The 26,855-nt window shown below is 36.9% G+C and overlaps 1 protein-coding gene across 1 annotated transcript in view; it reads left to right on the forward strand.

The window, feature by feature from the left end:
- Nucleotides 1-1,113: 1,113 nt before the first annotated feature.
- LOC138308530 (solute carrier organic anion transporter family member 4A1-like) overlaps nt 1,114-26,855 on the forward strand; it is a 41,402-nt gene continuing 15,660 nt past the window's right edge. The window contains exons 1-4 of the mRNA XM_069249547.1: nt 1,114-1,728; nt 19,531-19,981; nt 22,249-22,351; nt 24,698-24,819. Of these exons, the coding sequence (XP_069105648.1) occupies nt 1,543-1,728; nt 19,531-19,981; nt 22,249-22,351; nt 24,698-24,819 (862 nt within the window). The 5' untranslated portion in view covers nt 1,114-1,542. The remainder of the gene's footprint in view (nt 1,729-19,530; nt 19,982-22,248; nt 22,352-24,697; nt 24,820-26,855) is intronic.

Consider the following 26,855-nt stretch of genomic DNA (forward strand, 5'->3'; position numbering starts at 1 on the left):
AGAAAACTCGCTTTGTCCGTTTTTCATGTAACGCTTAACAACATTCATTTATTTTTGTAATGTAACCATTGTCTGTTTGTTCTGTTCAACAGATCGTGTTGTTACGTCAAGACAATCATTGATCGTAGTGACGTCATTAACACAGTGTTTCGTTGTCTGTAGAACATTTTCAGCTTGTTTTTGAAACCTTCAATCCCGCTCGATTGATCATCACTAAATCTCTGAGCGATTGTTTCACAATCGAAAATTTTGGATTTGTACTAATTGTTCATTATGCTTGAAGAATCATTTACACAAAACAAACACATTACATGAGAGTCAAAGTACGGGGCGAAGGAATATTTATTAACTGTTAATTAGAAGTTAATTGCTTAAAAATCATGCATATTTATCACTAGATTTGAACTGTTGGATATTTGACCATCCAATGGTAATACTGTTGAAATAGTAAACTATCCTACTGACCATCATTGAATAGTGAAACTATACATCTGTTGAACACAATAGATGACCACCAATCTGACCACCATTGGATAGTGAAACTAACTATTACATCTGTTGAACACAATAGATTGACGTCACAGGAATTTTTTTTTAAAAACGAAGAAGAGACGAACTGTCAAAATGTCATCGCGAAGGCCAAGACGAATACTCGAACCAATACGAACATGAACCTTTGCATGATTCAATATTTACCATAGCATTAGTAGTGTTTTTCTCACACAAAGTACCAAGGAGAGAGGAATCTAGCGGACTATGTAGATCACCGGCGGGGACGTATCGACTACCGATATAGCAGTTACACCTCTACTACGTACTCCAACCATTCAGTGATATAGCATCTCTATTTTTCTATGAGATTATCCATATTTATTTAAATTATCACGGCTTTAAATGTATTAATAAAATCATGATGAAATGAAAAATAAAGCATTTTAGTGTTTAAGACCAAAGTGACTCAGGCAACGATCCATCATAGCATGTTAATAATTCTACCTCTTGCTACACTTACAGAGAATAAACAGAAAGATTGGAATCTGAAATCTTTACATAATCTTACACACATACAACTGTAGTCTAATGTTTGTAATCTGGACTCCTTGTACATGTGTTTATCCCGTTGAATGATCTGCGCTTATCAATATACCAAGATAAGCGTTTCCCACTACATGAACATCTCCAATACACTGCTGCACACCTAAAGCCATTCTCTGTATTCTTTGTGTACATTTATTGACCAAGTTTTGTAACTGAAACTGCTACGCTGTCGATAGCACGCTTCGGGCGTCATTGGAGGAGACCGAGTAAAATATCCCACCGGGGCCCCGCGCATCTACCCGGAGTACAGTGGTAGTGAATACAGTGGCGAGCCAGCAGGTGAGACGGGACGGCCTATATATGCGTGTGTCATCTACACAGTATCGGGAGATAGTAATACTATTACGGATATTACAGAATGTCATGTGGACGCGGTGAGAATTTGTGTGTGTCATCGCGTGTATTTCTAATAAGGAATTTTGTATCCGTTTTTTCATCATAAACATGGGATCCAGGGTGGAAATTGTACCATGTAACAACACGGCTGGTCAGTCGGATTCCGGTACTGCTGCTGAGGAGGGTGACGTCACACCGCCATGCGGATGGTGCTCCGTCAATCCTCGTGTGTGCCAAAGGTTCCGGACCCCCCGGTGGCTCCTGTTTTGTTTATGCTGGGTTTCTTTTATTCAGGTGAGTAAATGTTACTTTAGTCTGAAGTCATGTGTGATCATACATTGGCGGTTTCGGTTGAGTTAGCCAGAACCGGTGCGCGTCGTCACTGACCTATATAAATGATATACAAAATGTATTTAAGAAATAGGGAAGGCATTATTTACACAAAATCTTCAATCTTAGCTAATATCACAAGTCACACACATTTCCACATACCCCTAAGTTATCTTCTATTTGACGAACGTAAACGTACCGATACACCAGATACAGATTATGTGGGACGAAATGATTTTCTCTCATCCTGCGATCGATATTTTGTCATAATTTGAAATAAAAGTTCAAACAACATGCATCGCTTAAGTTACTGTCCAATAATGCGTATTAACAAACGGCAAATTTTATGTTCGTCTCAAATTGATACATGTAGTATATATACATGTACCCACTTCTCATTTGTTACATGTACCCACTTCTCATTTGTTACATGTAGTATATATATACATGTACCCACTTCTCATTTGATACATGTAGTATATATATATACATGTACCCACTTCTCATTTGATTCATGTAGTATATATATATACATGTACCCACTTCTCATTTGATACATGTAGTATATATATATATACCCACTTCTCATTTGATCATGTAGTATATATATATATACATGTACCCACTTCTCATTTGATACATGTAGTATATATATATACATGTACCCACTTCTCATTTGATACATGTAGTATATATATATACATGTACCCACTTCTCATTTGATACATGTAGTATATATATATACATGTACCCACTTCTCATTTGATACATGTAGTATATATATATACATGTACCCACTTCTCATTTGATTCATGTAGTATATATATACATGTACCCACTTCTCATTTGATACATGTAGTATATATATACATGTACCCACTTCTCATTTGATACATGTAGTATATATATATACATGTACCCACTTCTCATTTGATACATGTAGTATATATATATACATGTACCCACTTCTCATTTGATACATGTAGTATATATATATATATATACATGTACCCACTTCTCATTTGTTACATGTAGTATATATACATGTACCCACTTCTCTCATTTATACATGTACCCACTTCTCATTTGATACATGTAGTATATATATACATGTACCCACTTCTCATTTGATACATGTAGTATATATATATACATGTACCCACTTCTCATTTGATTCATGTAGTATATATATACATGTACCCACTTCTCATTTGATACATGTAGTATATATATATATATATACATGTACCCACTTCTCATTTGATACATGTAGTATATATATACATGTACCCACTTCTCATTTGATACATGTAGTATATATATATATATATACATGTACCCACTTCTCATTTGATACATGTAGTATATATATATACATGTACCCACTTCTCATTTGATACATGTAGTATATATATATACATGTACCCACTTCTCATTTGATACATGTAGTATATATATATACATGTACCCACTTCTACATGTAGTATATATATACATGTACCCACTTCTCATTTGATACATGTAGTATATATATATACATGTACCCACTTCTCATTTGATACATGTAGTATATATATATACATGTACCCACTTCTCATTTGATACATGTAGTATATATATATACATGTACCCACTTCTCATTTGATACATGTAGTATATATATACATGTACCCACTTCTCATTTGATACATGTAGTATATATATACATGTACCCACTTCTCATTTGATACATGTAGTATATATATATATACATGTACCCACTTCTCATTTGATACATGTAGTATAGTATATATACATGTACCCACTTCTCATTTGATACATGTAGTATATATATACATGTACCCACACTTCTCATTTGATACATGTAGTATATATATATATGTACCCACTTCTCATTTGATTACATGTAGTATATATATATACATGTACCCACTTCTCATTTGATACATGTAGTATATATATATACATGTACCCACTTCTCATTTGATACATGTAGTATATATATACATGTACCCACTTCTCATTTGATACATGTAGTATATATATATACATGTACCCACTTCTCATTTGATACATGTAGTATATATATACATGTACCCACTTCTCATTTATACATGTAGTATAGTATATATATACATGTACCCACTTCTCATTTGATACATGTAGTATATATATATACATGTACCCACTTCTCATTTGATTACATGTAGTATATATATATACATGTACCCACTTCTCATTTGATACATGTGTATATATATACATGTACCCACTTCTCATTTGTTACATGTAGTATATATATATATATACATGTACCCACTTCTCATTTGATACATGTATATATATATACATGTACCCACTTCTCATTTGATACATGTAGTATATATATATACCATGTACCCACTTCTCATTTGATACATGTAGTATATATATACATGTACCCACTTCTCATTTGATACATGTAGTATATATATATACATGTACCCACTTCTCATTTGATACATGTAGTATATATATACATGTACCCACTTCTCATTTGATACATGTAGTATATATATATATATACATGTACCCACTTCTCATTTGTTACATGTAGTATATATATATATACCCACTTCATCTCATTTGATACATGTAGTATATTTATATACATGTACCCACTTCTCATTTGATACATGTAGTATATATATATATACATGTACCCACTTCTCATTTGATACATGTAGTATATATATACATGTACCCACTTCTCATTTGATACATGTAGTATATATATATACATGTACCCACTTCTCATTTGATACATGTAGTATATATATATACATGTACCCACTTCTCATTTGATACATGTAGTATATATATACATGTACCCACTTCTCATTTGATACATGTAGTATATATATACATGTACCCACTTCTCATTTGATACATGTAGTATATATATATACATGTACCCACTTCTCATTTGATACATGTAGTATATATATATATACATGTACCCACTTCTCATTTGATACATGTAGTATATATATACATGTACCCACTTCTCATTTGATACATGTAGTATATATATATACATGTACCCACTTTCTCATTTGATATACATGTAGTATATATATATACATGTACCCACTTCTCATTTGATACATGTAGTATATATATATACATGTACCCACTTCTCATTTGATACATGTAGTATATATATATACATGTACCCACTTCTCATTTGATACATGTAGTATATATATATACATGTACCCACTTCTCATTTGATACATGTAGTATATATATATACATGTACCCACTTCTCATTTGATACATGTAGTATATATATATACATGTACCCACTTCTCATTTGATACATGTAGTATATATATACATGTACCCACTTCTCATTTGATACATGTAGTATGATATATATACAAGTACCCACTTCTCATTTGATACATGTAGTATATATAATATATATACATGTAACAACCCACTTCTCATTTGATACATGTAGTATATATATATATACATGTACCCACTTCTCATTTGATTCATGTAGTATATATATATATATATACATGTACCCACTTCTCATTTGATACATGTAGTATATATATATATACATGTACCCACTTCTCATTTGATACATGTAGTATATATATACATGTACCCACTTCTCATTTGATACATGTAGTATATATATACATGTACCCACTTCTCATTTGATACATGTAGTATATATATATATATATACATGTACCCACTTCTCATTTGATACATGTAGATATATATATATACATGTACCCACTTCTCATTTGAATACATGTAGATATATTTATATACACATGTACCCACTTCTCATTTGATACATGTAAGTATATATAAAGTATATACATGTACCCACTTCTCATTTGATACATTGTATTATATATACATGTAAACCCACTTCTCATTTGATACATGTAGTATATATATACATGTACCCACTTCTCATTTGATACATGTAGTATATATATATACATGTACCCACTTCTCATTTGATACATGTAGTATATATATACATGTACCCACTTCTCATTTGATACATGTAGTATATATATACATGTACCCACTTCTCATTTGATACATGTAGTATATATATACATGTACCCACTTCTCATTTGATACATGTAGTATATATATACATGTACCCACTTCTCATTTGATACATGTAGTATATATATACATGTACCCACTTCTCATTTGATACATGTAGTATATATATATACATGTACCCACTTCTCATTTGATACATGTAGTATATATATACATGTACCCACTTCTCATTTGATACATGTAGTATATATATACATGTACATTCCACTTCCTCATATGATACATGTAGTATATATATATACATGTACCCACTTCTCATTTGATACATGTAGTAATATATATATACATGTACCCACTTCTCATTTGATACATGTAGTAGATATATAGACATGTACCCACTTTCTCATTTGATACATGAAGTATATATATAATATGACCATGTACCGCCCATATCTCATTTGATACGATGTAGTATATATATGACTCTACATGTACCCACTTATCTTCACATGGTTGACATTAACATGTAGTATATATATACATGTACCCACTTCTCATTTGATACATGTAGTTTTATATAATATACATGTACCCACACTTCTCATTTGATACATTCAGTAGTATATATATACATGTACCCACTTTCTCATTTGATACATGTAGTATATATATATACATGTACCCACTTCTCATTTGATACATGTAGTATATATATACATGTACCCACTTCTCATTTGTTACATTTAGTATACATTAGTGTTGTTGTTACTTTTTCCAGTAATTGATCAGTATATTATTATAGTGTAATACATTGGCCCTACAGGGATTTTACATTAACCTCGCATTAAACATCTATAAATAATTACCCACCAATCATGGCTGAAAGCAATATGTATTAGCTTCATTGTCTCAATTAAGAGCATTAAAATCGCGTGGAAAAAGTTTACTATCCCGGTATATTACTGTAGGTATATATTTACGTGATTGTTTGTGGCCGATCTGTAGTAACTATATATATCTTAATGACGTCACATCCGGACGTTAAACGTTGATGCAGACCTATTTACGTGCTTTTATAATTCACAGCTTTCTGTGAGTACGCTTGTACTGTTCTTTGGTCCAATGCGTAAGAATGCCATAATTTTCATTCAAAATTACTCGAGCTTGACGAAGTCGTGCCAGTTAATGACCCCAAATTTAAGGAATTTATTGGCTGAATGGGTGATGTGAAATCTAACGCTGACATGCATAGAAAGGTATTTAGACGTAGAATTCCCTCGCTAAATCTAAAATAAAAAAACACCATTGATGGAGATTGATGATGTTGATTATAAACCCACCAAGTCAGTTCAACCCTTGCTAAATGTAAAATAAAAAATAATCTCAACGTAGCGCATTATATCCCTAGTCCCCTTATAAACTCACCAAGTTAGTATATAACTATAACGCTAGTCCCCTAAACTCACCAAGTTAGTATATTACTATAACGCTAGCCCCCTAAACTCACCAAGTTAGTATATTACTATAACGCTAGCCCCCTAAACTCACCAAGTTAGTATATAACTATAACTTAGTCCCCTAAACTCACCAAGTTAGTATATAACTATAACGCTAGTCCCCTAAACTCACCAAGTTAGTATATTACTATAACGCTAGCCCCCTAAACTCACCAAGTTAGTATATTACTATAACGCTAGCCCCCTAAACTCACCAAGTTAGTATATTACTATAACGCTAGCCCCCTAAACTCACCAAGTTAGTATATAACTATAACTTAGTCCCCTAAACTCACCAAGTTAGTATATTACTATAACGCTAGCCCCCTAAACTCACCAAGTTAGTATATTACTATAAACGCTAGTCCCCTAAACTCACCAAGTTTAGTATATTACTATAACGCTTAGACCCCCTACCTAACTCACCAAGTTAGTATATTACTATAACGCTAGCCCCTCGAAAACTCACCAAGTTAGTATATAACTATAACGTTAGCCCCTAAACTCACCAAGTTAGTATATTACTATAACGTCTAGCCCCCTAAACTCACAAGTTAGTATATAACTATAACCTTTAGACCCCCCTAAACTCACCAAATTTAGCCCCTAAACTCACCAAGTTAGTAACTACTATAACGCTAGCCCCCTAAACTCACCAAGTTAGTATATAACTATAACGTTAGCCCCTAAACTCACCAAATTAGTATATTACTATAAACGCTAGCCCCCTAAACTCACCAAGTTTAGTATATTACTATAACGCTTAGCCCCCTAAACTCACCAAGTTAGTATATTACATATAACGCTAGCCCCCTAAACTCACCAAGTTAGTAATATTACTTATAACCTTAGCCCCCCTAAACTCACAAGTTAGTATATAACTATAACGTTTAGCCTATTCCCCTAAACTCACCAAGTTAGTATATTACTATAACGCTAGCCCCCTAAACTCACCAAGTTAGTATATTACTATAACGCTAGCCCCCTAAACTCACCAAGTTAGTATATTACTATAACGCTAGCCCCCTAAACTCACCAAGTTAGTATATTACTATAACGCTAGCCCCCTAAACTCACCAAGTTAGTATATAACTATAACTTAGTCCCCTAAACTCACCAAGTTAGTATATTACTATAACGCTAGCCCCCTAAACTCACCAAGTTAGTATATTACTATAATTTACTTAACGCTACCCCTAAACTCACCAAGTTAGTATATTACTATAACGCTAGCCCCCTCTAAACTCACCAAGTTAGTATATTACTATAACGCTAGCCCCCTAAACTCACCAAGTTAGTATATAACTATAACTTAGTCCCCTAAACTCACCAAGTTAGTATATTACTATAACGCTAGCCCCCTAAACTCACCAAGTTAGTATATTACTATAACTTAGCCCCCTAAACTCACCAAGTTAGTATATTACTATAACGCTAGCCCCCTAAACTCACCAAGTTAGTATATAACTATAACGCTAGTCCCCTAAACTCACCAAGTTAGTATATTACTATAACGCTAGCCCCCTAAACTCACCAAGTTAGTATATTACTATAACGCTAGCCCCCTAAACTCACCAAGTTAGTATACCGTGAGCTAATATAACGCTAGCCCCTAAACTCACCAAGTTAGTATATACTATAACGCTAGACTACCCCCTAAACTCACCAAGTTAGTATATAACTATAACGCTAGCCCCCCTAAACTCACCAAGTTAGTATAATTACCTATAATTACTATAACCTCAGCAACCCCTTGACACTACACACCTTCGGCCAGGGATGGACTGATTCAGCTATATGTTAGCCCCTATATGACACTACACACCTTCGGCCAGGGGGGACTGACTCAGCATGGTACCTCTATACTGACACTACACACCTTCGGCCAGGGGGGACTGACACAGCATGGTCCCTCTATACTGACACTACACACCTTCGGCCAGGGGTGACTGAACATAGCATGGTCCCCTCTATACTGGGACTGAACACTACACACCTTCAGGGGTGGACAGACCCCAGGGGGGACTGACTACACAGCATCGGCCTAGAAGGTCCCCTCTATGGTATTCGATACTGACACTACACACCTTCGGCCAGGGGTGACTGACAACAGCATGGTACCCCTATACTGACACTACACACCTTCGGCCAGGGGGGACTGACACAGCATGGTCCCTCTATACTGACACTACACACCTTCGGCCAGGGGTGACTGACACAGCATGGTCCCTCTATACTGACACTACACACCTTCGGCCAGGGGGGACTGACTCAGCATGGTCCCTCTATACTGACACTACACACCTTCGGCCAGGGGTGACTGACACAGCATGGTCCCTCTATACTGACACTACACACCTTCAGCCAGGGGTGACTGACACAGCATGGTCCCTCTGTACTGACACTACACACCTTCGGCCAGGGGGGACTGACTCAGCATGGTCCCTCTATACTGACACTACACACCTTCGGCCAGGGGGGACTGACTTAGCATGGTCCCTCTATACTGACACTACACACCTTCGGCCAGGGGTGACTGACACAGCATGGCCCCCTCTATACTGACACTACACACCTTCGGCCAGGGGTGACTGACTCAGCATGGTCCCCCTATACTGACACTACACACCTTCGGCCAGGGGGGACTGATTCAGCATGGTCCCTCTATACTGACACTACACACCTTCGGCCAGGGGGGACTGACACAGCATGGTCCCTCTATACTGACACTACACACCTTCGGCCAGGGGGGACTGACACAGCATGGTCCCTCTATACTGACACTACACACCTTCGGCCAGGGGTGACTGACACAGCATGGTCCCTCTATACTGACACTACACACCTTCGGCCAGGGGGGACTGACACAGCATGGTCCCTCTATACTGACACTACACACCTTCGACACTACAACCAGGGGGGACAGGGGGGACTCAGCATGGTCCCTCATGTACTGACACTACACACTTTCGGGGGGGGACTGACACAGCATGGTCCCTCTATTACTGACACTACACACCTTCGGCCAGGGGGGTGACTGACACAGCATGGTCCCCTATACTGACACTACACACCTTCGGCCAGGGGTGACTGACTACAGCATGGTCCCTCTAATACTGACACTACACACCTTCGGCCAGGGGTGACTGACACAGCATGGTCCCTCTATACTGACACTACACACCTTCGGCCAGGGGTGACTGACACAGCATGGTCCCTCTATACTGACACTACACACCTTCGGCCAGGGGTGACTGACACAGCATGGTCCCTCTATACTGTAGACACTACACACCTTCGGCCAGGGGGGACTGACACAGCATGGTCCCCCTATACTGACACTAACACACCTTCGGTCAGGGGTGACTGACACAGCATGGTCCCTCTATACTGACACTACACACCTTCGGCCAGGGGTGACTGACACAGCATGGTCCCTCTATACTGACACTACACACCTTCAGCCAGGGGTGACTGACACAGCATGGTCCCTCTATACTGACACTACACACCTTCGGCCAGGGGTGACTGACACAGCATGGCCCCCTCTATACTGACACTACACACCTTCGGCCAGGGGTGACTGACACAGCATGGTCCCTCTATACTGACACTACACACCTTCGGCCAGGGGTGACTGACACAGCATGGTCCCTCTATACTGACACTACACACCTTCGGCCAGGGGTGACTGACACAGCCATGGTCCCCCTATACTGACACTACACACCTTCGGCCAGGGGTGACTGACACAGCCTGGTCCCCCTCTATACTGACACTACACACCTTCGGCCAGGGGTGACTGACACAGCATGGTCCCCTCTATACTGACACTACAACACCTTCGGCCAGGGGTGACTGACACAGCATGGTCCCTCTATACTGACACTACACACCTTCGGCCAGGGGTGACTGACACAGCATGGTCCCTCTATACTGACACTACACACCTTCGGCCAGGGGTGACTGACACAGCATGGTCCCTCTATACTGACACTACACACCTTCGGCCAGGGGTGACTGACACAGCATGGCCCCCTCTATACTGACACTACACACCTTCGGCCAGGGGTGACTGACACAGCATGGTCCCTCTATACTGACACTACACACCTTCGGCCAGGGGTGACTGACACAGCATGGCCCCCTCTATACTGACACTACACACCTTCGGCCAGGGGTGACTGACACAGCATGGTCCCTCTATACTGACACTACACACCTTCGGCCAGGGGTGACTGACACAGCATGGCCCCCTCTATACTGACACTACACACCTTCGGCCAGGGGGGACTGACACAGCATGGTCCCTCTATACTGACACTACACACCTTCGGCCAGGGGGGACTGACTCAGCATGGTCCCTCTATACTGACACTACACACCTTCGGCCAGGGGGGACTGACACAGCATGGTACCCCTATACTGACACTACACACCTTCGGCCAGGGGGGACTGACTCAGCATGGTCCCTCTATACTGACACTACACACCTTCGGCCAGGGGGGACTGACACAGCATGGTCCCTCTATACTGACACTACACACCTTCGGCCAGGGGTGACTGACACAGCATGGTCCCCCTATACTGACACTACACACCTTCGGCCAGGGGTGACTGACACAGCATGGTCCCCCTATACTGACACTACACACCTTCAGCCAGGGGTGACTGACACAGCATGGTCCCCCTATACTGACACTACACACCTTCCGGCCAGGGGTGACTGACACAGCATGGTCCCTCTATTACTGACACTACACACCTTCGGCCAGGGGTGACTGACACAGCATGGTCTCCCTTAGTACTGACATACACACCTTCGGCCAAGGGTGACTGACTCAGCACTACACTACACACCTTCGGCCAGGGGTGACTGACACATGCACATGGTCACCCCTCTATACTGACACTACACACCTTCGGCCAGGGGTGACTGACACAGCATGGTCCCCTCTATACTGACACTACACACCTTCGGCCAGGGGGGACTGACACAGCATGGTCCCTCTATACTGACACTACACACCTTCGGCCAGGGGGGACTGACTCAGCATGGTCCCCTCTATACTGACACTACACACCTTCGGCCAGGGGGTGACTGACACAGCATGGTCCCCTCTATACTGACACTACACACCTTCGGCCAAGGGGTGACTGATACAAGCATGGTCCCTCTATACTGACACTACACACCTTCGGCCAGGGGGGACGCCCTTGGACTGACACAGCATAAGGGCCCCGTTACACAACACCTTCGGCCAGGGTGACCTGACCTGGTCCCTCTATACTGACACTACACACCTTCGGCCAGGGGTGACTGACACAGCATGGTCCCTCTATACTGACACTACACACCTTCGGCCAGGGGTGACTGACTCAGCATGGCCCCTCTAGACTGACAATATCACACAGGGGTTGACAGACTCACTGCGAACCACCTACTACAACCCCACACTTCGGCAGGGGGTGACTGACACAGCATGGTCCCTCTATACTGACACTTACACACCTTCGGCCAGGGGTGGACTGACACAGCATGGTCCCCTCTATACTGACACTACACACCTTCGGCCAGGGGTGACTGACACAGCATGGTCCCTCTATACTGACACTACACACCTTCGGCCAGGGGGGACTGACACAGCGCATGGTCCCCCTATACTGACACTACACACCTTCGGCCAGGGTGAGGTGACAGACTCAGCATGGTACCCCTATACTGACACTACACACCTTCGGCCAGGGGTCGACTGACACAGCATGGTCCCTCTATACTGACACTACACACCTTCGGCCAGGGGTGACAGACTCAGCATGGTACCCCTATACTGACACTACACACCTTCGGCCAGGGGTGACTGACACAGCATGGTCCCTCTATACTGACACTACACACCTTCGGCCAGGGGTAACTGACACAACATGGCCCCCTCTATGGGTAACTGACACAACACACCTTCGGTAGTACTGACTGACACAGTGGACAGTCTAACTCTGTTACCTGACAAGGACTCCAGCATGGTATAGACTACATACAAACACTTAACCAAATTCTGTCATGGGTACTGTACACAGCATGGGTCCCTCTGATACTGACACTACACATTCATAAAAGTTACCCTCGTCTAACTCTGTTACCTGTATGTATGGGGAGGGGGGAAGATACATTTAACCCAATTCTGTCAATGAAGTAGTTATGCATGGGTATACTTCTAATTCAATATTACCCTCGCTGGTGGATTATATTGCACTCGGCCTTCAAAAAAGAAAAGAAAAAAGGAGGAGTGCTCCATCAATCCAATGTAAGTTTCACCAGTCATGTCCATTTGATATTTCAATGGCCTCGTTGTCATGGTAACGTTGTTATCGTTATACTAAGGAGGGCTACACCGGATGTTTAACATGTAAATACCATAAATAGGGGGCCGCGTTACCTCTTTAAAGTATAGTTTTAAGGGTCTATACAAGCTGCCTGCTCAATCCCGTCTTTTTCTAGTTAATTTTCGTCATGTGAGGTCAGAAAGTATAACGGCGCTGCCCACAACCATTATCAAACAGAAACATGATAATTCAGCAAAAAATAGGGTTTATTATTATTTATGAAAAAGAAGAAAATTTAAAACAATTGGTATTTATAATAAATACTATCAATACTTACGATAACGATTATCATTTAAATGTCTGGCTGATTAGGTTACGGAGATAGGAGGTAGTAATTCGAGATAAAGAAGTTTGTCACCTTGTTTATCTTGAGCAATCGTTGAGCTTTACGTCCTGTTAACAGCCAGAGTCATTTAAGGACGTGGCTGGTGTTTATGTGGAGAAAAGCCAGAGTACCCGAAGAAAAAACACCGCCTTCCGGTTAGCGTACCGACAATGGATTCGAACTCGCAACCCAAAGATGGGGAGATTAAGATAATATGTTAGAATCACTCCGCCACCGCTGTCCCTACCTTGAATGTTCAAAGTGTCCTAGGTTTGATGGTGTTTAGTAGTTCACCTGACCACAGGCCATGGTGACCTACTGTGATAATTATTTGTCCGTCGTCGTGCGTCGTCCGAACACGATGACTTAAATAGATATGCAATGAGATCAATGAAACAATGAAGAGATCAATGAAACTTTAATGAAGAGTTTTCTGTATAAGGACAGGCTAAGGTAATCAGTGTTTTCTGTATAAGACAGCTAAGTAATGAGTTGTTTTCTGTATAAGGACAGGCTAAGGTAATGAGTGTTTTCTGTATAAGGACAGGCTAAGGTAATGAGTGTTTTCTGTATAAGGACAGGCTAAGGTAATGAGTGTTTTCTGTATAAGGACAGGCTAAGGTAATGAGTGTTTTCTGTATAAGGACAGGCTAAGGTAATGAGTGTTTTCTGTATAAGGACAGGCTAAGGTAATGAGTGTTTTCTGTATAAGGACAGGCTAAGGTAATGAGTGTTTTCTGTATAAGGACAGGCTAAGGTAATGAGTGTTTTCTGTATAAGGACAGGCTAAGGTAATGAGTGTTTTCTGTATAAGGATAGGCTAAGGTAATGAGTGTTTTCTGTATAAGGACAGGCTAAGGTAATGAGTGTTTTCTGTATAAGGACAGGCTAAGGTAATGAGTGTTTTCTGTATAAGGACAGGCTAAGGTAATGAGTGTTTTCTGTATAAGGATAGGCTAAGGTAATGAGTGTTTTCTGTATAAGGACAGGCTAAGGTAATCAGTGTTTTCTGTATAAGGACAGGCTAAGGTAATCAGTGTTTTCTGTATAAGGACAGGCTAAGGTAATCAGTGTTTTCTGTATAAGGACATGCTAAGGTAATGAGTGTTTTCTGTATAAGGACAGGCTAAGGTAATGAGTGTTTTCTGTATAAGGACAGGCTAAGGTAATCAGTGTTTTCTGTATAAGGATAGGCTAAGGTTATCAGTGTTTTCTGTATAAGGACAGGCTAAGGTAATGAGTGTTTTCTGTATAAGGACAGGCTAAGGTAATCAGTGTTTTCTGTATAAGGACAGGCTAAGGTAATCAGTGTTTTCTGTATAAGGACATGCTAAGGTAATGAGTGTTTTCTGTATAAGGACAGGCTAAGGTAATGAGTGTTTTCTGTATAAGGACATGCTAAGGTAATGAGTGCTTTCTGAATAAGGACAGGCTAAGGTAATGAGTGCTTTCTGTATAAGGACATGCTAAGGTAATGAGTGTTTTATGTATAAAGAGGTGTGTCTATATGTGGCGGTAATGAATTGTAATGGTCATAACGTGTGTCGATATGTGGCGGTAGTGAATTGTAATGGTCTTAACGACTCGAGTGTCTAGATGTGGCGGTAATGAATTGTAATGGTCATAACGGGTGTCTAGATCTGGCGGTAGTAAATTGTAATGGTCTAAATATGAATGTCTAGATCTGGCGGTAGTGAATTGTAATGGTCATAACGGGTGTCTAGATCTGGCGGTAGTAAATTGTAATGGTCATAACGGGTGTCTAGATATGGCGGTAGTGAATTGGAATGGTCTAAATATGAATGTTTAGATCTGGCGGTAGTGATTTGTAATCGAGGATGCGTTTGGGATGTTTTTGTAAACAGTAACGAGGTATATGTTATGGTTGATAACGACAGATCCGGGATAACAAACCCTGACACATGACTACACCCTGTTGTACACCGTGCCATGGTCAAATGATGAGGTAAACATCAATAATGTATGTATCCTCTATTCTCCTAGAATGTCTGACGTGGTCTTACAGCAGTAATAATTAATGTCAGTAAATTGATTAGTTGATGAGAAAGCGAGGTATCAGCACTACAGGAGGAGTGTGTATCTCCTTGTTATTGTTATACTGTAACTTAGCAATGTAAATTGAATGTACCCATTTGTGATACATGTGAAAGTGAGTGTCGGAGGGTATCGGTACTATATGCGTATGGACAGTGCTGGTTGATGTGACCATCTACACTTACAAGTATCAACATCTATCTAGTCTGTCAGATTTTATCTTTACACGTTTTATGTAGCCTTCTCCAGGGTTTTGTTAAATTGTGAATTTCTGATGTCAGATATATAATGTTGAAGATTTTAGGAGGACCTCTTTTCAATTTCAAATTGAAAATGCAAAAATTATTACTTGAAATACTGAGTGAGCAGCATCTTTATCACAGGGACACTGTAAAAGTGGGCGGGCAGGGCTTCAACGGGCCCAGGCACCAGATCCTACCTAGATCCGTTTGAGCTCACGCTTGTAGAGACAATATTGATAAAGATGATTGCGAGGCTAGATGTTTATTTATTACAGGGAACATGTCATTACAGTATAAATCACTCTACCGTTAAACGGAACCAGTGTCTCTGCTTCCTATTTCCGTTTAAATCAATCGGCACTTGGCACCCGCAAACAACTTCAGCCCTCCACGAAGTCGACATACAAAGTAAATGGAATTTAAAATATCATCGAAATCATTAATTACAAATGTTGAAAGGGAAACAATTAAAATTTTGTCTTTCTATAAGGTGTTAGAAACACAAATTTTCGACTGTTTATCAAGCGTAAATTGTACAAAGAATAATATAAATAACGTGACAATAGTTGAGTACATTACACATGTACATATAACTATTTTAGTACTATTTATAAGTGCATTTATGGTAAAAAATATTAAATAATTTAGAAGAAATAATCAAAAATAATAATAAATAGAAATACATAAAAAAATTTCAGCACTTCAGTATATTTGTATACAACGAACATAATTAATTCAGTACATATATGTAGTTACAGTCTTAAGAAACTGTGTGTTTTGATAATACGTGTAATATACACGTAGGAAGAATAGTCATCATTAATAGATCTGATGATCCTTTGAAATCATTTTATATTTTTGAAACACATCTGACAGAAACGTGGCGAAATTCAAAATCTGTTCTACATTAATTTGCCACCTATGAATACTTTGTATAATTGAAAGTCAAAATATGAATATTCATGTAAGTATATGTTAAAACCCATTCCAATTAAATTTCGCACCACTTCCGTAAATCCACATTGTAAACCAATATGCGTATATATTAGATATGCTCAGATTTTCCACTATTTGCCTTGGCTAATACATGGTAACGTGACGTGCAGTACATAGTATATTAACTCGATGTTTTCGTTTTTCGAAACATTGAGTCAATATTCCTTTATGAACTTCATTGCACAAACGATGCATTCTTCAGGGTGTCGTTCTTTGACCAACGCTTTTCTTATAATTAATATACACATTAGAAATTCTTTTTGACATTATACATTTTCGGTTCAAATATTTATTTGACATAAATCTAATTTTCTCCGTCTCACCCGAAATTACCTTAAACTTACAGTAGCTTCATTTGACTACGCAGTAGAATGCTTTAACTAGTATTTGCCATTCGCCTCGCAGAATTCCTTTCTGGTCGTGTGAAGTTCCATATGCAGAGCTAGGATTTCTTTTTTCTCCCATAGCATACTCGTTTTACTCTCTATGTTTCTGATGTCTTCGTTTTGCGTCTGTTGTTTCTGGGTGGTTTGAAAATGAACATCTACAGTTGGCCGAATTTATGGTCTAAACTTGGACGTTTGATGTGGTACGTAGCATTGATCTGACAAAAGCAAATCAATGATCATAACATTATATTTTAAAATTATATTCTACTTCGAGGATGTTTTATCAATAATATTCAAAATGTATGAGGAAACAAACTATCATTGACCAAAATAAATTAAAATCACAATCACTACGCATTCTTTCTTTCAATGCTCTTTCTTCATATACATATACATAATACTTTACTTTCGCTTCTCACGAACTCTTCACTGGAAACACACCATGTGATAAACATTCTTGTAAGAATTTGTATAAATTGTATTTCTTAAGAATGGTTAATATATGTCTTGTAAAACCATAACTGTACATATCTAATCCCATGTCTGATATAGATATACGAGTGAAAAATATATGACATACAGTTTCCATCGATGTTGCATACTCTGCCAAAAAAGTACAATTCCCTCATGTCTGTACAGTATATGCTTCTATACTTAATCATTCAAGAAGTCCCGTGCATATATCGGTACGAGTTTTTGTATTAAACCATTGAATTGATTTTAAGATAAACCTTTGAGCTGTTTGTAGCATTACCAATTCACATTTTTGAAGACGTCACAATTTACAGCCATAAAAAGAAGAAGCATTTATTTTTCGTTTAATTATTTTACACCCAGTTAATTAAGAATCACTGTATTGATTGGTTTCCATATCCACCATTTTGTCGTCATTAGGCTAAAGCTGACAATACTTTGATGTTCTTTGCTATTCATTCCTAATACAACATGTTGTTCTCCCAGAACATAGTTTGGACCATATAATGATGTTTACGTTTTTTTGCCACTGAAGTTAAATCTTTGGGTATAAATAAAATAAAACTTTTAAAGTTTCCTATTTAATTTTACAGAATGTACATAGGCCATTTTATTTAATCATTAGTTTGAGTTATGTTCTTGCTGTAAACATCTTCGATATTTAAGCAGTGCATGTTCCTATTGGTATATTTGGTTGGTTTTTTAATTATTTGTTTAAACACGTTTGAGGTCTGAAGTATGTATATAATTTCCTCATTGCTTTTATAGAACGTCTTTGATCTTAATCATGTATTCCTGTTCAGCTTCTAAAACAGTAAATATCATCTCTGTATTATTTCATATATGCCTAAATTACATATTCCGTATATGTCTAAATTACATATTCCGTATATGTCTAAATTACATATTCCGTATATGTCTAAATTACATATTCCGTATATGTCTAAATTACATATTCCGTTTTTTTACACATTAGTTAATTAAGTATTTCGTTATTACTAAAAATATTCACATACAAGATGCCTTGCTGGGTATGATGATAATGAAGTGCCATTGAATTGAAGCCTGATGAAATATAGCTGGTATTTTAGATAGAATGTGGAAACTATTCGGTAAACTGTTCTGAAAAATAATTGAAAGTCGTCTGCGAAATCTTTAAGTTTTAATGGAATGTGTGTGATATTTACTCTTGGCAAGTCTTTGACAGTTTCGTTATTCCTTATTGAACATGGTAGGGCCTTTACGTTATTCCTTATTGAACATGCTATGACCTTCACGTTATTACCTATAATGACCACGGTTTTGTTTGTCTGTTCCAGGGTATGATCGTCGGAGGCTTCACCAGTGTCATTATATCTAGTGTGGAGAGACGTTTCCAGCTGAGTAGTACAGAGTCTGGCCTGATCTCGAGTTTTTACGACATCGCCTCTGTCCTGTGTCTCATGCCTGTCAGCTACTTCGGGGGAATGGGTGTGAAGTCCCGCTACCTCGGTCTGGGCATGTTTACCATCGGCGTTGGTACAATACTCTTCTGTCTACCTCATTTCACAACGGGCCTGTATCAAATAAGTTCCGATGATTCGAGCCTGCTATGTACGACTTCCGGTAGTAAACTGACAGAATGTGGTGCTTCCGGCAGTTTATCGTATTATAAATACATGTTTTATGTTTCCATGTTAGTAATGGGAGCGGGAGGATCCCCGCTATTTACCCTGGGTCCGACATATCTCGACGACAGCGTACCGGTCAAGGCAGCTTCCACATATCTAGGTGGGTATCTTTGTTACTGGTATCCGGTAACCCGTATTGCCTTTTTGAAATCAGCCTGTTTTCAGAATTTGAACTCATCAGCAAGTTAATGTTGTACAACTACGATTACAATCACATTTACATAAGCAAATGTATATAATAATCAGCAACTGTATCCTGTTGGCTTAATCATCCTCTAGCGCTATCTTGACTTGAACAGACCACCCTCAAAATTAATTCGCACCAATATTTCTATAATAATGATAATTTACGCAACCACTGTTTAGCACAAATGAAATAGCTGTAATAAGGATTGACAGAAGGGCAGGCCATGGAGGAAATGTCATCTGACGATGGCGGGCTTAACAACTAAGTCCTAGAAACATCCTCTCAGCTGTATCCAATAGACTGTCTCCTTAACTCTGTTGATTGACATCGATATCATTATGGATCGTTGATTGAAAATTGTTTGATACTTTCTTATATTTATTGTGAATCTTGATAACTTCATGATGGCGTAGGTTGTTTTTTTATAGATATTCATGACTGTTTGATATCCTGATCAATTCTATTTTCGTCATTTATATCTAAAATGTGAATTTTGATTAACAGTTGGTTCATTGAATCGATAGGGTAATCTAAAAAGTTGGGAACTCCAGAAAATAGTCGCTGTTGTTTAAAATAGACACGTATTTACCTTATATAAGAGAGTAGGATTGCCCGCAGTAAACCTATTGAAAGGATGCTAATGAAGCCGTACAAAAGCAAGCAGTTGAACGTTTGGATTTTGATGATCAATGCAAAGATGTGTTTTTTTCGTAGAAAAATTAGGAATAGTGAATGGCCAACGTACTTTATGTCTGAACACCTTACTCAGGACTGTCCCGCGAATGAAGGGTTGAAAATTGCAGTGTCGTATACATTCCCTGCCACTTAAATAAAAATATATAGAATCTACTACATGTAATGCAAATGGTGTCTGTAGTATAACATTGATATACATGGTTCTATATTGGAATTGAAGCCTTTGTAAATATACAGTTTTGAGTGGTGTCCTTATTACATCCTGCGGTATGTTGGAAGAGCATTGAGTAGGTATATGTGTTAACGGAAGAATACATAAAAATCGATAGATAAAATGGAAGTGTAAATTTTATTGTGACGTGTAGGACTGTGAGACTGGCTGTGTTACATCATCACAGACGGATGTTTAACTATAGCATGTTATAGTAAGATAACATCTTACAATATTCTATTTTGAGCTACAGGGAGATTATAATTTACCGATACATGTTATGCCTGTCAAGAAACATTATTCCATTACTGCGAAGCGAACTAACATATTTTGTCATATTGCAGTGGGTCGAAGGTCATGGCGTGTTGCAGTGAGTGTAGCGGCTAAGGTCGATTTTCAATTAAAAAAATATTTCGAAGTTTAATGCATGCTTCTTTATTTAAAGACTTCTTTGAGACATAATGTTTTTAAAAGTTAAAAAATGAACCCAATATAATATCGCACCCTAGTGCCCGCCATATTAATTTTCAAATTGGCCGCTAAAACGCAGCTTTTTTAAGCACTAGTCACGTTCTTAGCAGTTCAGTCAAAAACTTAAACATTTATACGTATGTTTTTATGATCTAAAACATAACTTCATTTATTTTACATCGGTTGCTGAACAAGTTATCTAACGTTATATACAAATCACTTGCGAAGACCTGGATGTAGGCCGCGACGGAAAGAACGCGAAGTGCCTGAAGAAAATCAACCTCATTGGAAAGGTCACCCTCTGTACCACAGGGTACAAAGTACAGGGTAGAGGGTATAGGGTACAGGGCATAGGGTAAGGGGTATAGGGTATATGGTACAGGATGAGAGGGTACAGGGTACAGAATACGGGGTACAGGATACGGGGTAAAGGGTACAGGGTAGGTGGTATAGGGTAGGGGGTACATGGTACAGGGTCGGGGTACAGGGTACTAGTATCAGTTACATAGCACGGGCTTATGTGCTTACGTGGTAGTTATTCTCCTGGGTAATGCTTTCCAGGTTTCCAATGTGCTTACATCTAACACATTAATCATAGTTCACGTCAATTAAAGTGCCACATTCATATAAGCTGAGGATATGACAACATAGAGGGCCAAGTTCTCACTAAAATAAGCCTTGTATTGTAAGCTACTAACCATGTATTTTCTCTTTAATCTGAACTATAAAGAACATAAAGGTCACAAAAACGCCACCTGTTAAAATTAATTCAAATTTTAAATGTATTTACTTTATATTCCAGGTATCTACCATGCTATGAATATTGTTGGTCCCGGCGTTGGATTCCTCGTCGGAGGGGCTTTCCTCAAAATATATGTGGACTTCGACAAGGTGGATGAGTCAGAGTAAGTAAAGTGCTACAAAACTTTACAGGAAACACGACACCACAATGAACAGGAAACACGACGTCAAACTTTACAGCAAACACGACACCAAACTTTATACAAAACACGGCAACAAACTTTATTCGAAACACGGCACTAAACTTTACAGGACACACGACACCAAACTCTATACGAATCCCGACACCAAACTTTATAGAAAAGACGGCACCAAACTTAACAGGAAGCACGGCACCAAACTTTACAGGAAGTACGCCACCAAACTTACGCCACCAAACTTAACAGGAAACACGGCAGGAAACACGGCACCAAACTTAACAGGAAACACGGCACCAAACTTAACAGGAAACACGCCACCAAACTTTACAGGAAATACGCCACCAAACTTAACAGGAAACACGGCACCAAACTTAACAGGAAACACGGCACCAAACTTAACAGGAAATACGCCACCAAACTTAACAGGAAACACGACATCGAACTTTATGCGAAACACGACACCAAACTTTACAGGAAACACGGCACCAAACTTAACAGGAAACACGGCACCAAACTTTACAGGAAATACGCCACCAAACTTAACAGGAAACACGACATCGAACTCTATGCGAAACACGACACCAAACTTTACAGGAAATACGCCACCAAACTTAACAGGAAACACGACACCAAACTTTACAGGAAACACGCCACCAAACTTAACAGGAAACACGGCACCAAACTTTACAGGAAATACGCCACCAAACTTAACAGGAAACACGGCACCAAACTTTACAGGAAATACGCCACCAAACTTAACAGGAAACACGGCACCAAACTTTACAGGAAATACGCCACCAAACTTAACAGGAAACACGACACCAAACTTTACAGGAAACACGACACCAAACTTTACAGGAAACACGGCACCAAACTTTACAGGAAAACACGACACCAAACTTTACAGGAAACACGACACAAACCAGGAACACACCAAACTTTATATGAAACACAGAAAATACGGCAACAAACTTTACAGGAAACACGGCACCAAACTTTATATGAAACACAGAAAATACGGCAACAAACTTAAAGGGCCACTACCTTTCCGAAACGGCTTTTAATTTTTAAAATAGGAATGTGAAACGAGATCAATAATTTTGTTGAGTCGCAGAAGTTATTAACTATACGTTTACTAGCACATTAATCACCACTTCAGAACTGTTTAATTAGAATAAATAAAATGTTAATTTTCATAACGCGGGTCGTTTTATGTTTCCCGCCGTCGTCCTAAATGCCGCGCGGTAGTTGACTATTACTGCGCCAGACGGCAAAACAGCGAAATGAATTAGAAAGAAATCCACTGTTAAACTTTACAGGAAACACGGCACTAAACTTTATACGAAACACAACACCAAACTTTACTGGAAACACACGGCACCTAACACGCTTATAGGAAACATGATAAAAAAACTTAATTTTACAAGAACTATCATCCGTTGTTGACAATATAAGAATTGTCATACGTTGTTGACATAATAAGATTTTTTATCCTTTGTTGACATTGCAAGAATTGTTATCCTTTGTTGACATTACAAGAACTGTCAGACTTTGTTGGCATTACCAGAACTGTCAGACTTTGTTGACATTACAAGAACTGTTACCGTTTGTTCATATTACAAGAGCTGTCATACCTTGTTTACATTACAAGAACTGTCAGACTTTGTTGGCATTACCAGAACTGTCAGACTTTGTTGACATTTCAAGAACTGTTATCCTTTGTTGACTTTACAAGAACTGTTTTCCTATGTTGTCATTACAAGAAAGTCATTCTTTGTTGACATTACAGGAATTGTCATTCTTTGTTGACATTACAAGAACTGTCATCCTTTGTTGACATTACAAGAACCGTCATCCTTTGTTGACATTACAAGAACTCTATTCTTTTTTTAACATTACAAGAACTGTTTTCCTTTTTAACATTACAAGAACTATTTTCCTTTGTTGACATTACAAGAACAGTAATCGTTTGTTGACATTACAAGAACTCTATTCTTTTTTTAACATTACAAGAACTGTTTTCCTTTTTAACATTACAAGAACTATTTTCCTTTGTTGACATTACAAGAACAGTAATCGTTTGTTGACATTACAAGAACCGCCATCCTTTGTTAACTTTACAAGAACTGTCATCCTTTGTGGTCTTCTATTTCAGTGTATTTTCTATACTCAGACACTAATCTCATCTAAATCTAATCTAAATTTACTGACAAGCTGGCTTGTTTATGATAGGTATTGAATGGATATCATTTACTTGGGATATTAATGATTTTCACGATTAACTGTGAATGGACAATATTTGTGTTTTAGAGTTACCGCCAACCCTAACAGTTCACAGTATGTAGGGGCCTGGTGGATTGGCTATCTGATTGGAGGAGTACTGGCTATCATTGTGGCCATACCATTGGCTGGGTTCCCTAAATATCTACCAGGTCAGTTTTCTCGTGTTTATCATTTACACCGATAGGGCTATACTATATATCACTATGAAATTAGTATTATATCACAATAATATTACATGTAGTAGTATATCACTATAATATTAGTATTATATCGCTATAATATCAGTATTATATCACTATAATATTAGTACTATATCACTATAATATTAGTATTATATCACTATAATATCAGTATTATATCACTATAATATCAGTACTATATCACTATAAAATTAGTACTATATCACTATATATCAGTATTATATCACTAAAATTAGTATTATATCACAATAATATTGATATATCACTATGATATCAGTACTATATCACTATTATATTAGTATTATATCACTATATGATATTAGTATTATATCACTATGATATTAGTATTATTTCACTATAATATTAGTATTATATCACTATAATATTAGTACTATATCACTATAATATTAGTATTATATCACTATAATATTAGTACTATATCACTATAATATTAGTATTATATCACTATAATATTAGTATTATATCACTATAATATAAGTATTATATCACTATTATATTATTATTATATCACTATAATATTACATGTAGTATTATATCACTATAATATTAGTATTATATCACTATAATATTAGTATTATATCACTATAATATCAGTATTATATCACTATAAAATTAGTACTATATCACTATAATATTATTATTATATCACAATAATATTAGTATTATATCACTATTATATTATTATTATATCACTATAATATTACATGTAGTATTATATCACTATAATATTAGTATTATATCACTATTAATATTATTATTATATCGCTTATATCACTATAATATTAGTATTATATCACTATAATATTAGTATTTTATCACTATAATATTAGTATTATATCACTATAATATCAGTATTATATCACAATAAAATTAGTACTATATCACTATAAAAATTAGTACTATATCACTATTATATTAGTATTATATCACTATAATATTATTATTATATCACAATAATATTAGTATTATATCACTATTATATTATTATTATATCACTATAATATTAGTATTATATCACTCTTATATTATTATTATATCACTATAATATTATTATATCACTATTATATTAGTATTATTATCTAATAATATTAGTATTATATCACTATAATATTAGTATTATATCACTATAATATTAGTACTATATCACTACTATAATATTAGTATTATATCACTATTATATATAATATTATATCACTATTAGTATTATTATTATATCACTATAATATTATGTAGTATTATATCACTATAATATTAGTATTATATCACTATAATATTAGTATTATATCACTATAATATTACATGTAGTATTATATCACTATAATATTAGTATTATATCACTATAATATTAGTATTATATCACTATATATATATATCAGTAATATAGTATTATATCACTATAATATAAGTATTATATCACTATAATATTAGTATTATATCACTATATAATATTACAGTAGTATTAGTATATCACTATAATATTAGTATTATATCGCTATAATATTAGTATTATATCGCTATAATATTAGTATTATATCACTATAATATCAGTATTATATCACTATAATATTAGTATTATATCACTATAATATTAGTATTATATCACTATAATATTAGTATTATATCACTATAATATTAGTACTATATCACTATAAAATTAGTACTATATCATTATAATATTAGTATTATATCACTATAAAATTAGTATATTATATCACTATAATATTAGTATTATATTACTATAATAAAATTTAGTATTATATCACTATAATATCAGTATTATATCACTATAATATTAGTATTATATCACTATGAAATTAGTATGAAAGCACTATTATATTAGTATTATACCGCTATATATAAGCATTATATCACTATAATATTTAGTATTATATTTTTGCTGCCACTTGCCGAAGGGTAAATTGCACTCCATTGTGCTGTATATTTGTCTACTTTGTCCGGCATTA

This window comes from Argopecten irradians, chromosome 15 (genome assembly GCF_041381155.1).
Source record: "Argopecten irradians isolate NY chromosome 15, Ai_NY, whole genome shotgun sequence".
Taxonomy (NCBI): domain Eukaryota; kingdom Metazoa; phylum Mollusca; class Bivalvia; order Pectinida; family Pectinidae; genus Argopecten; species Argopecten irradians.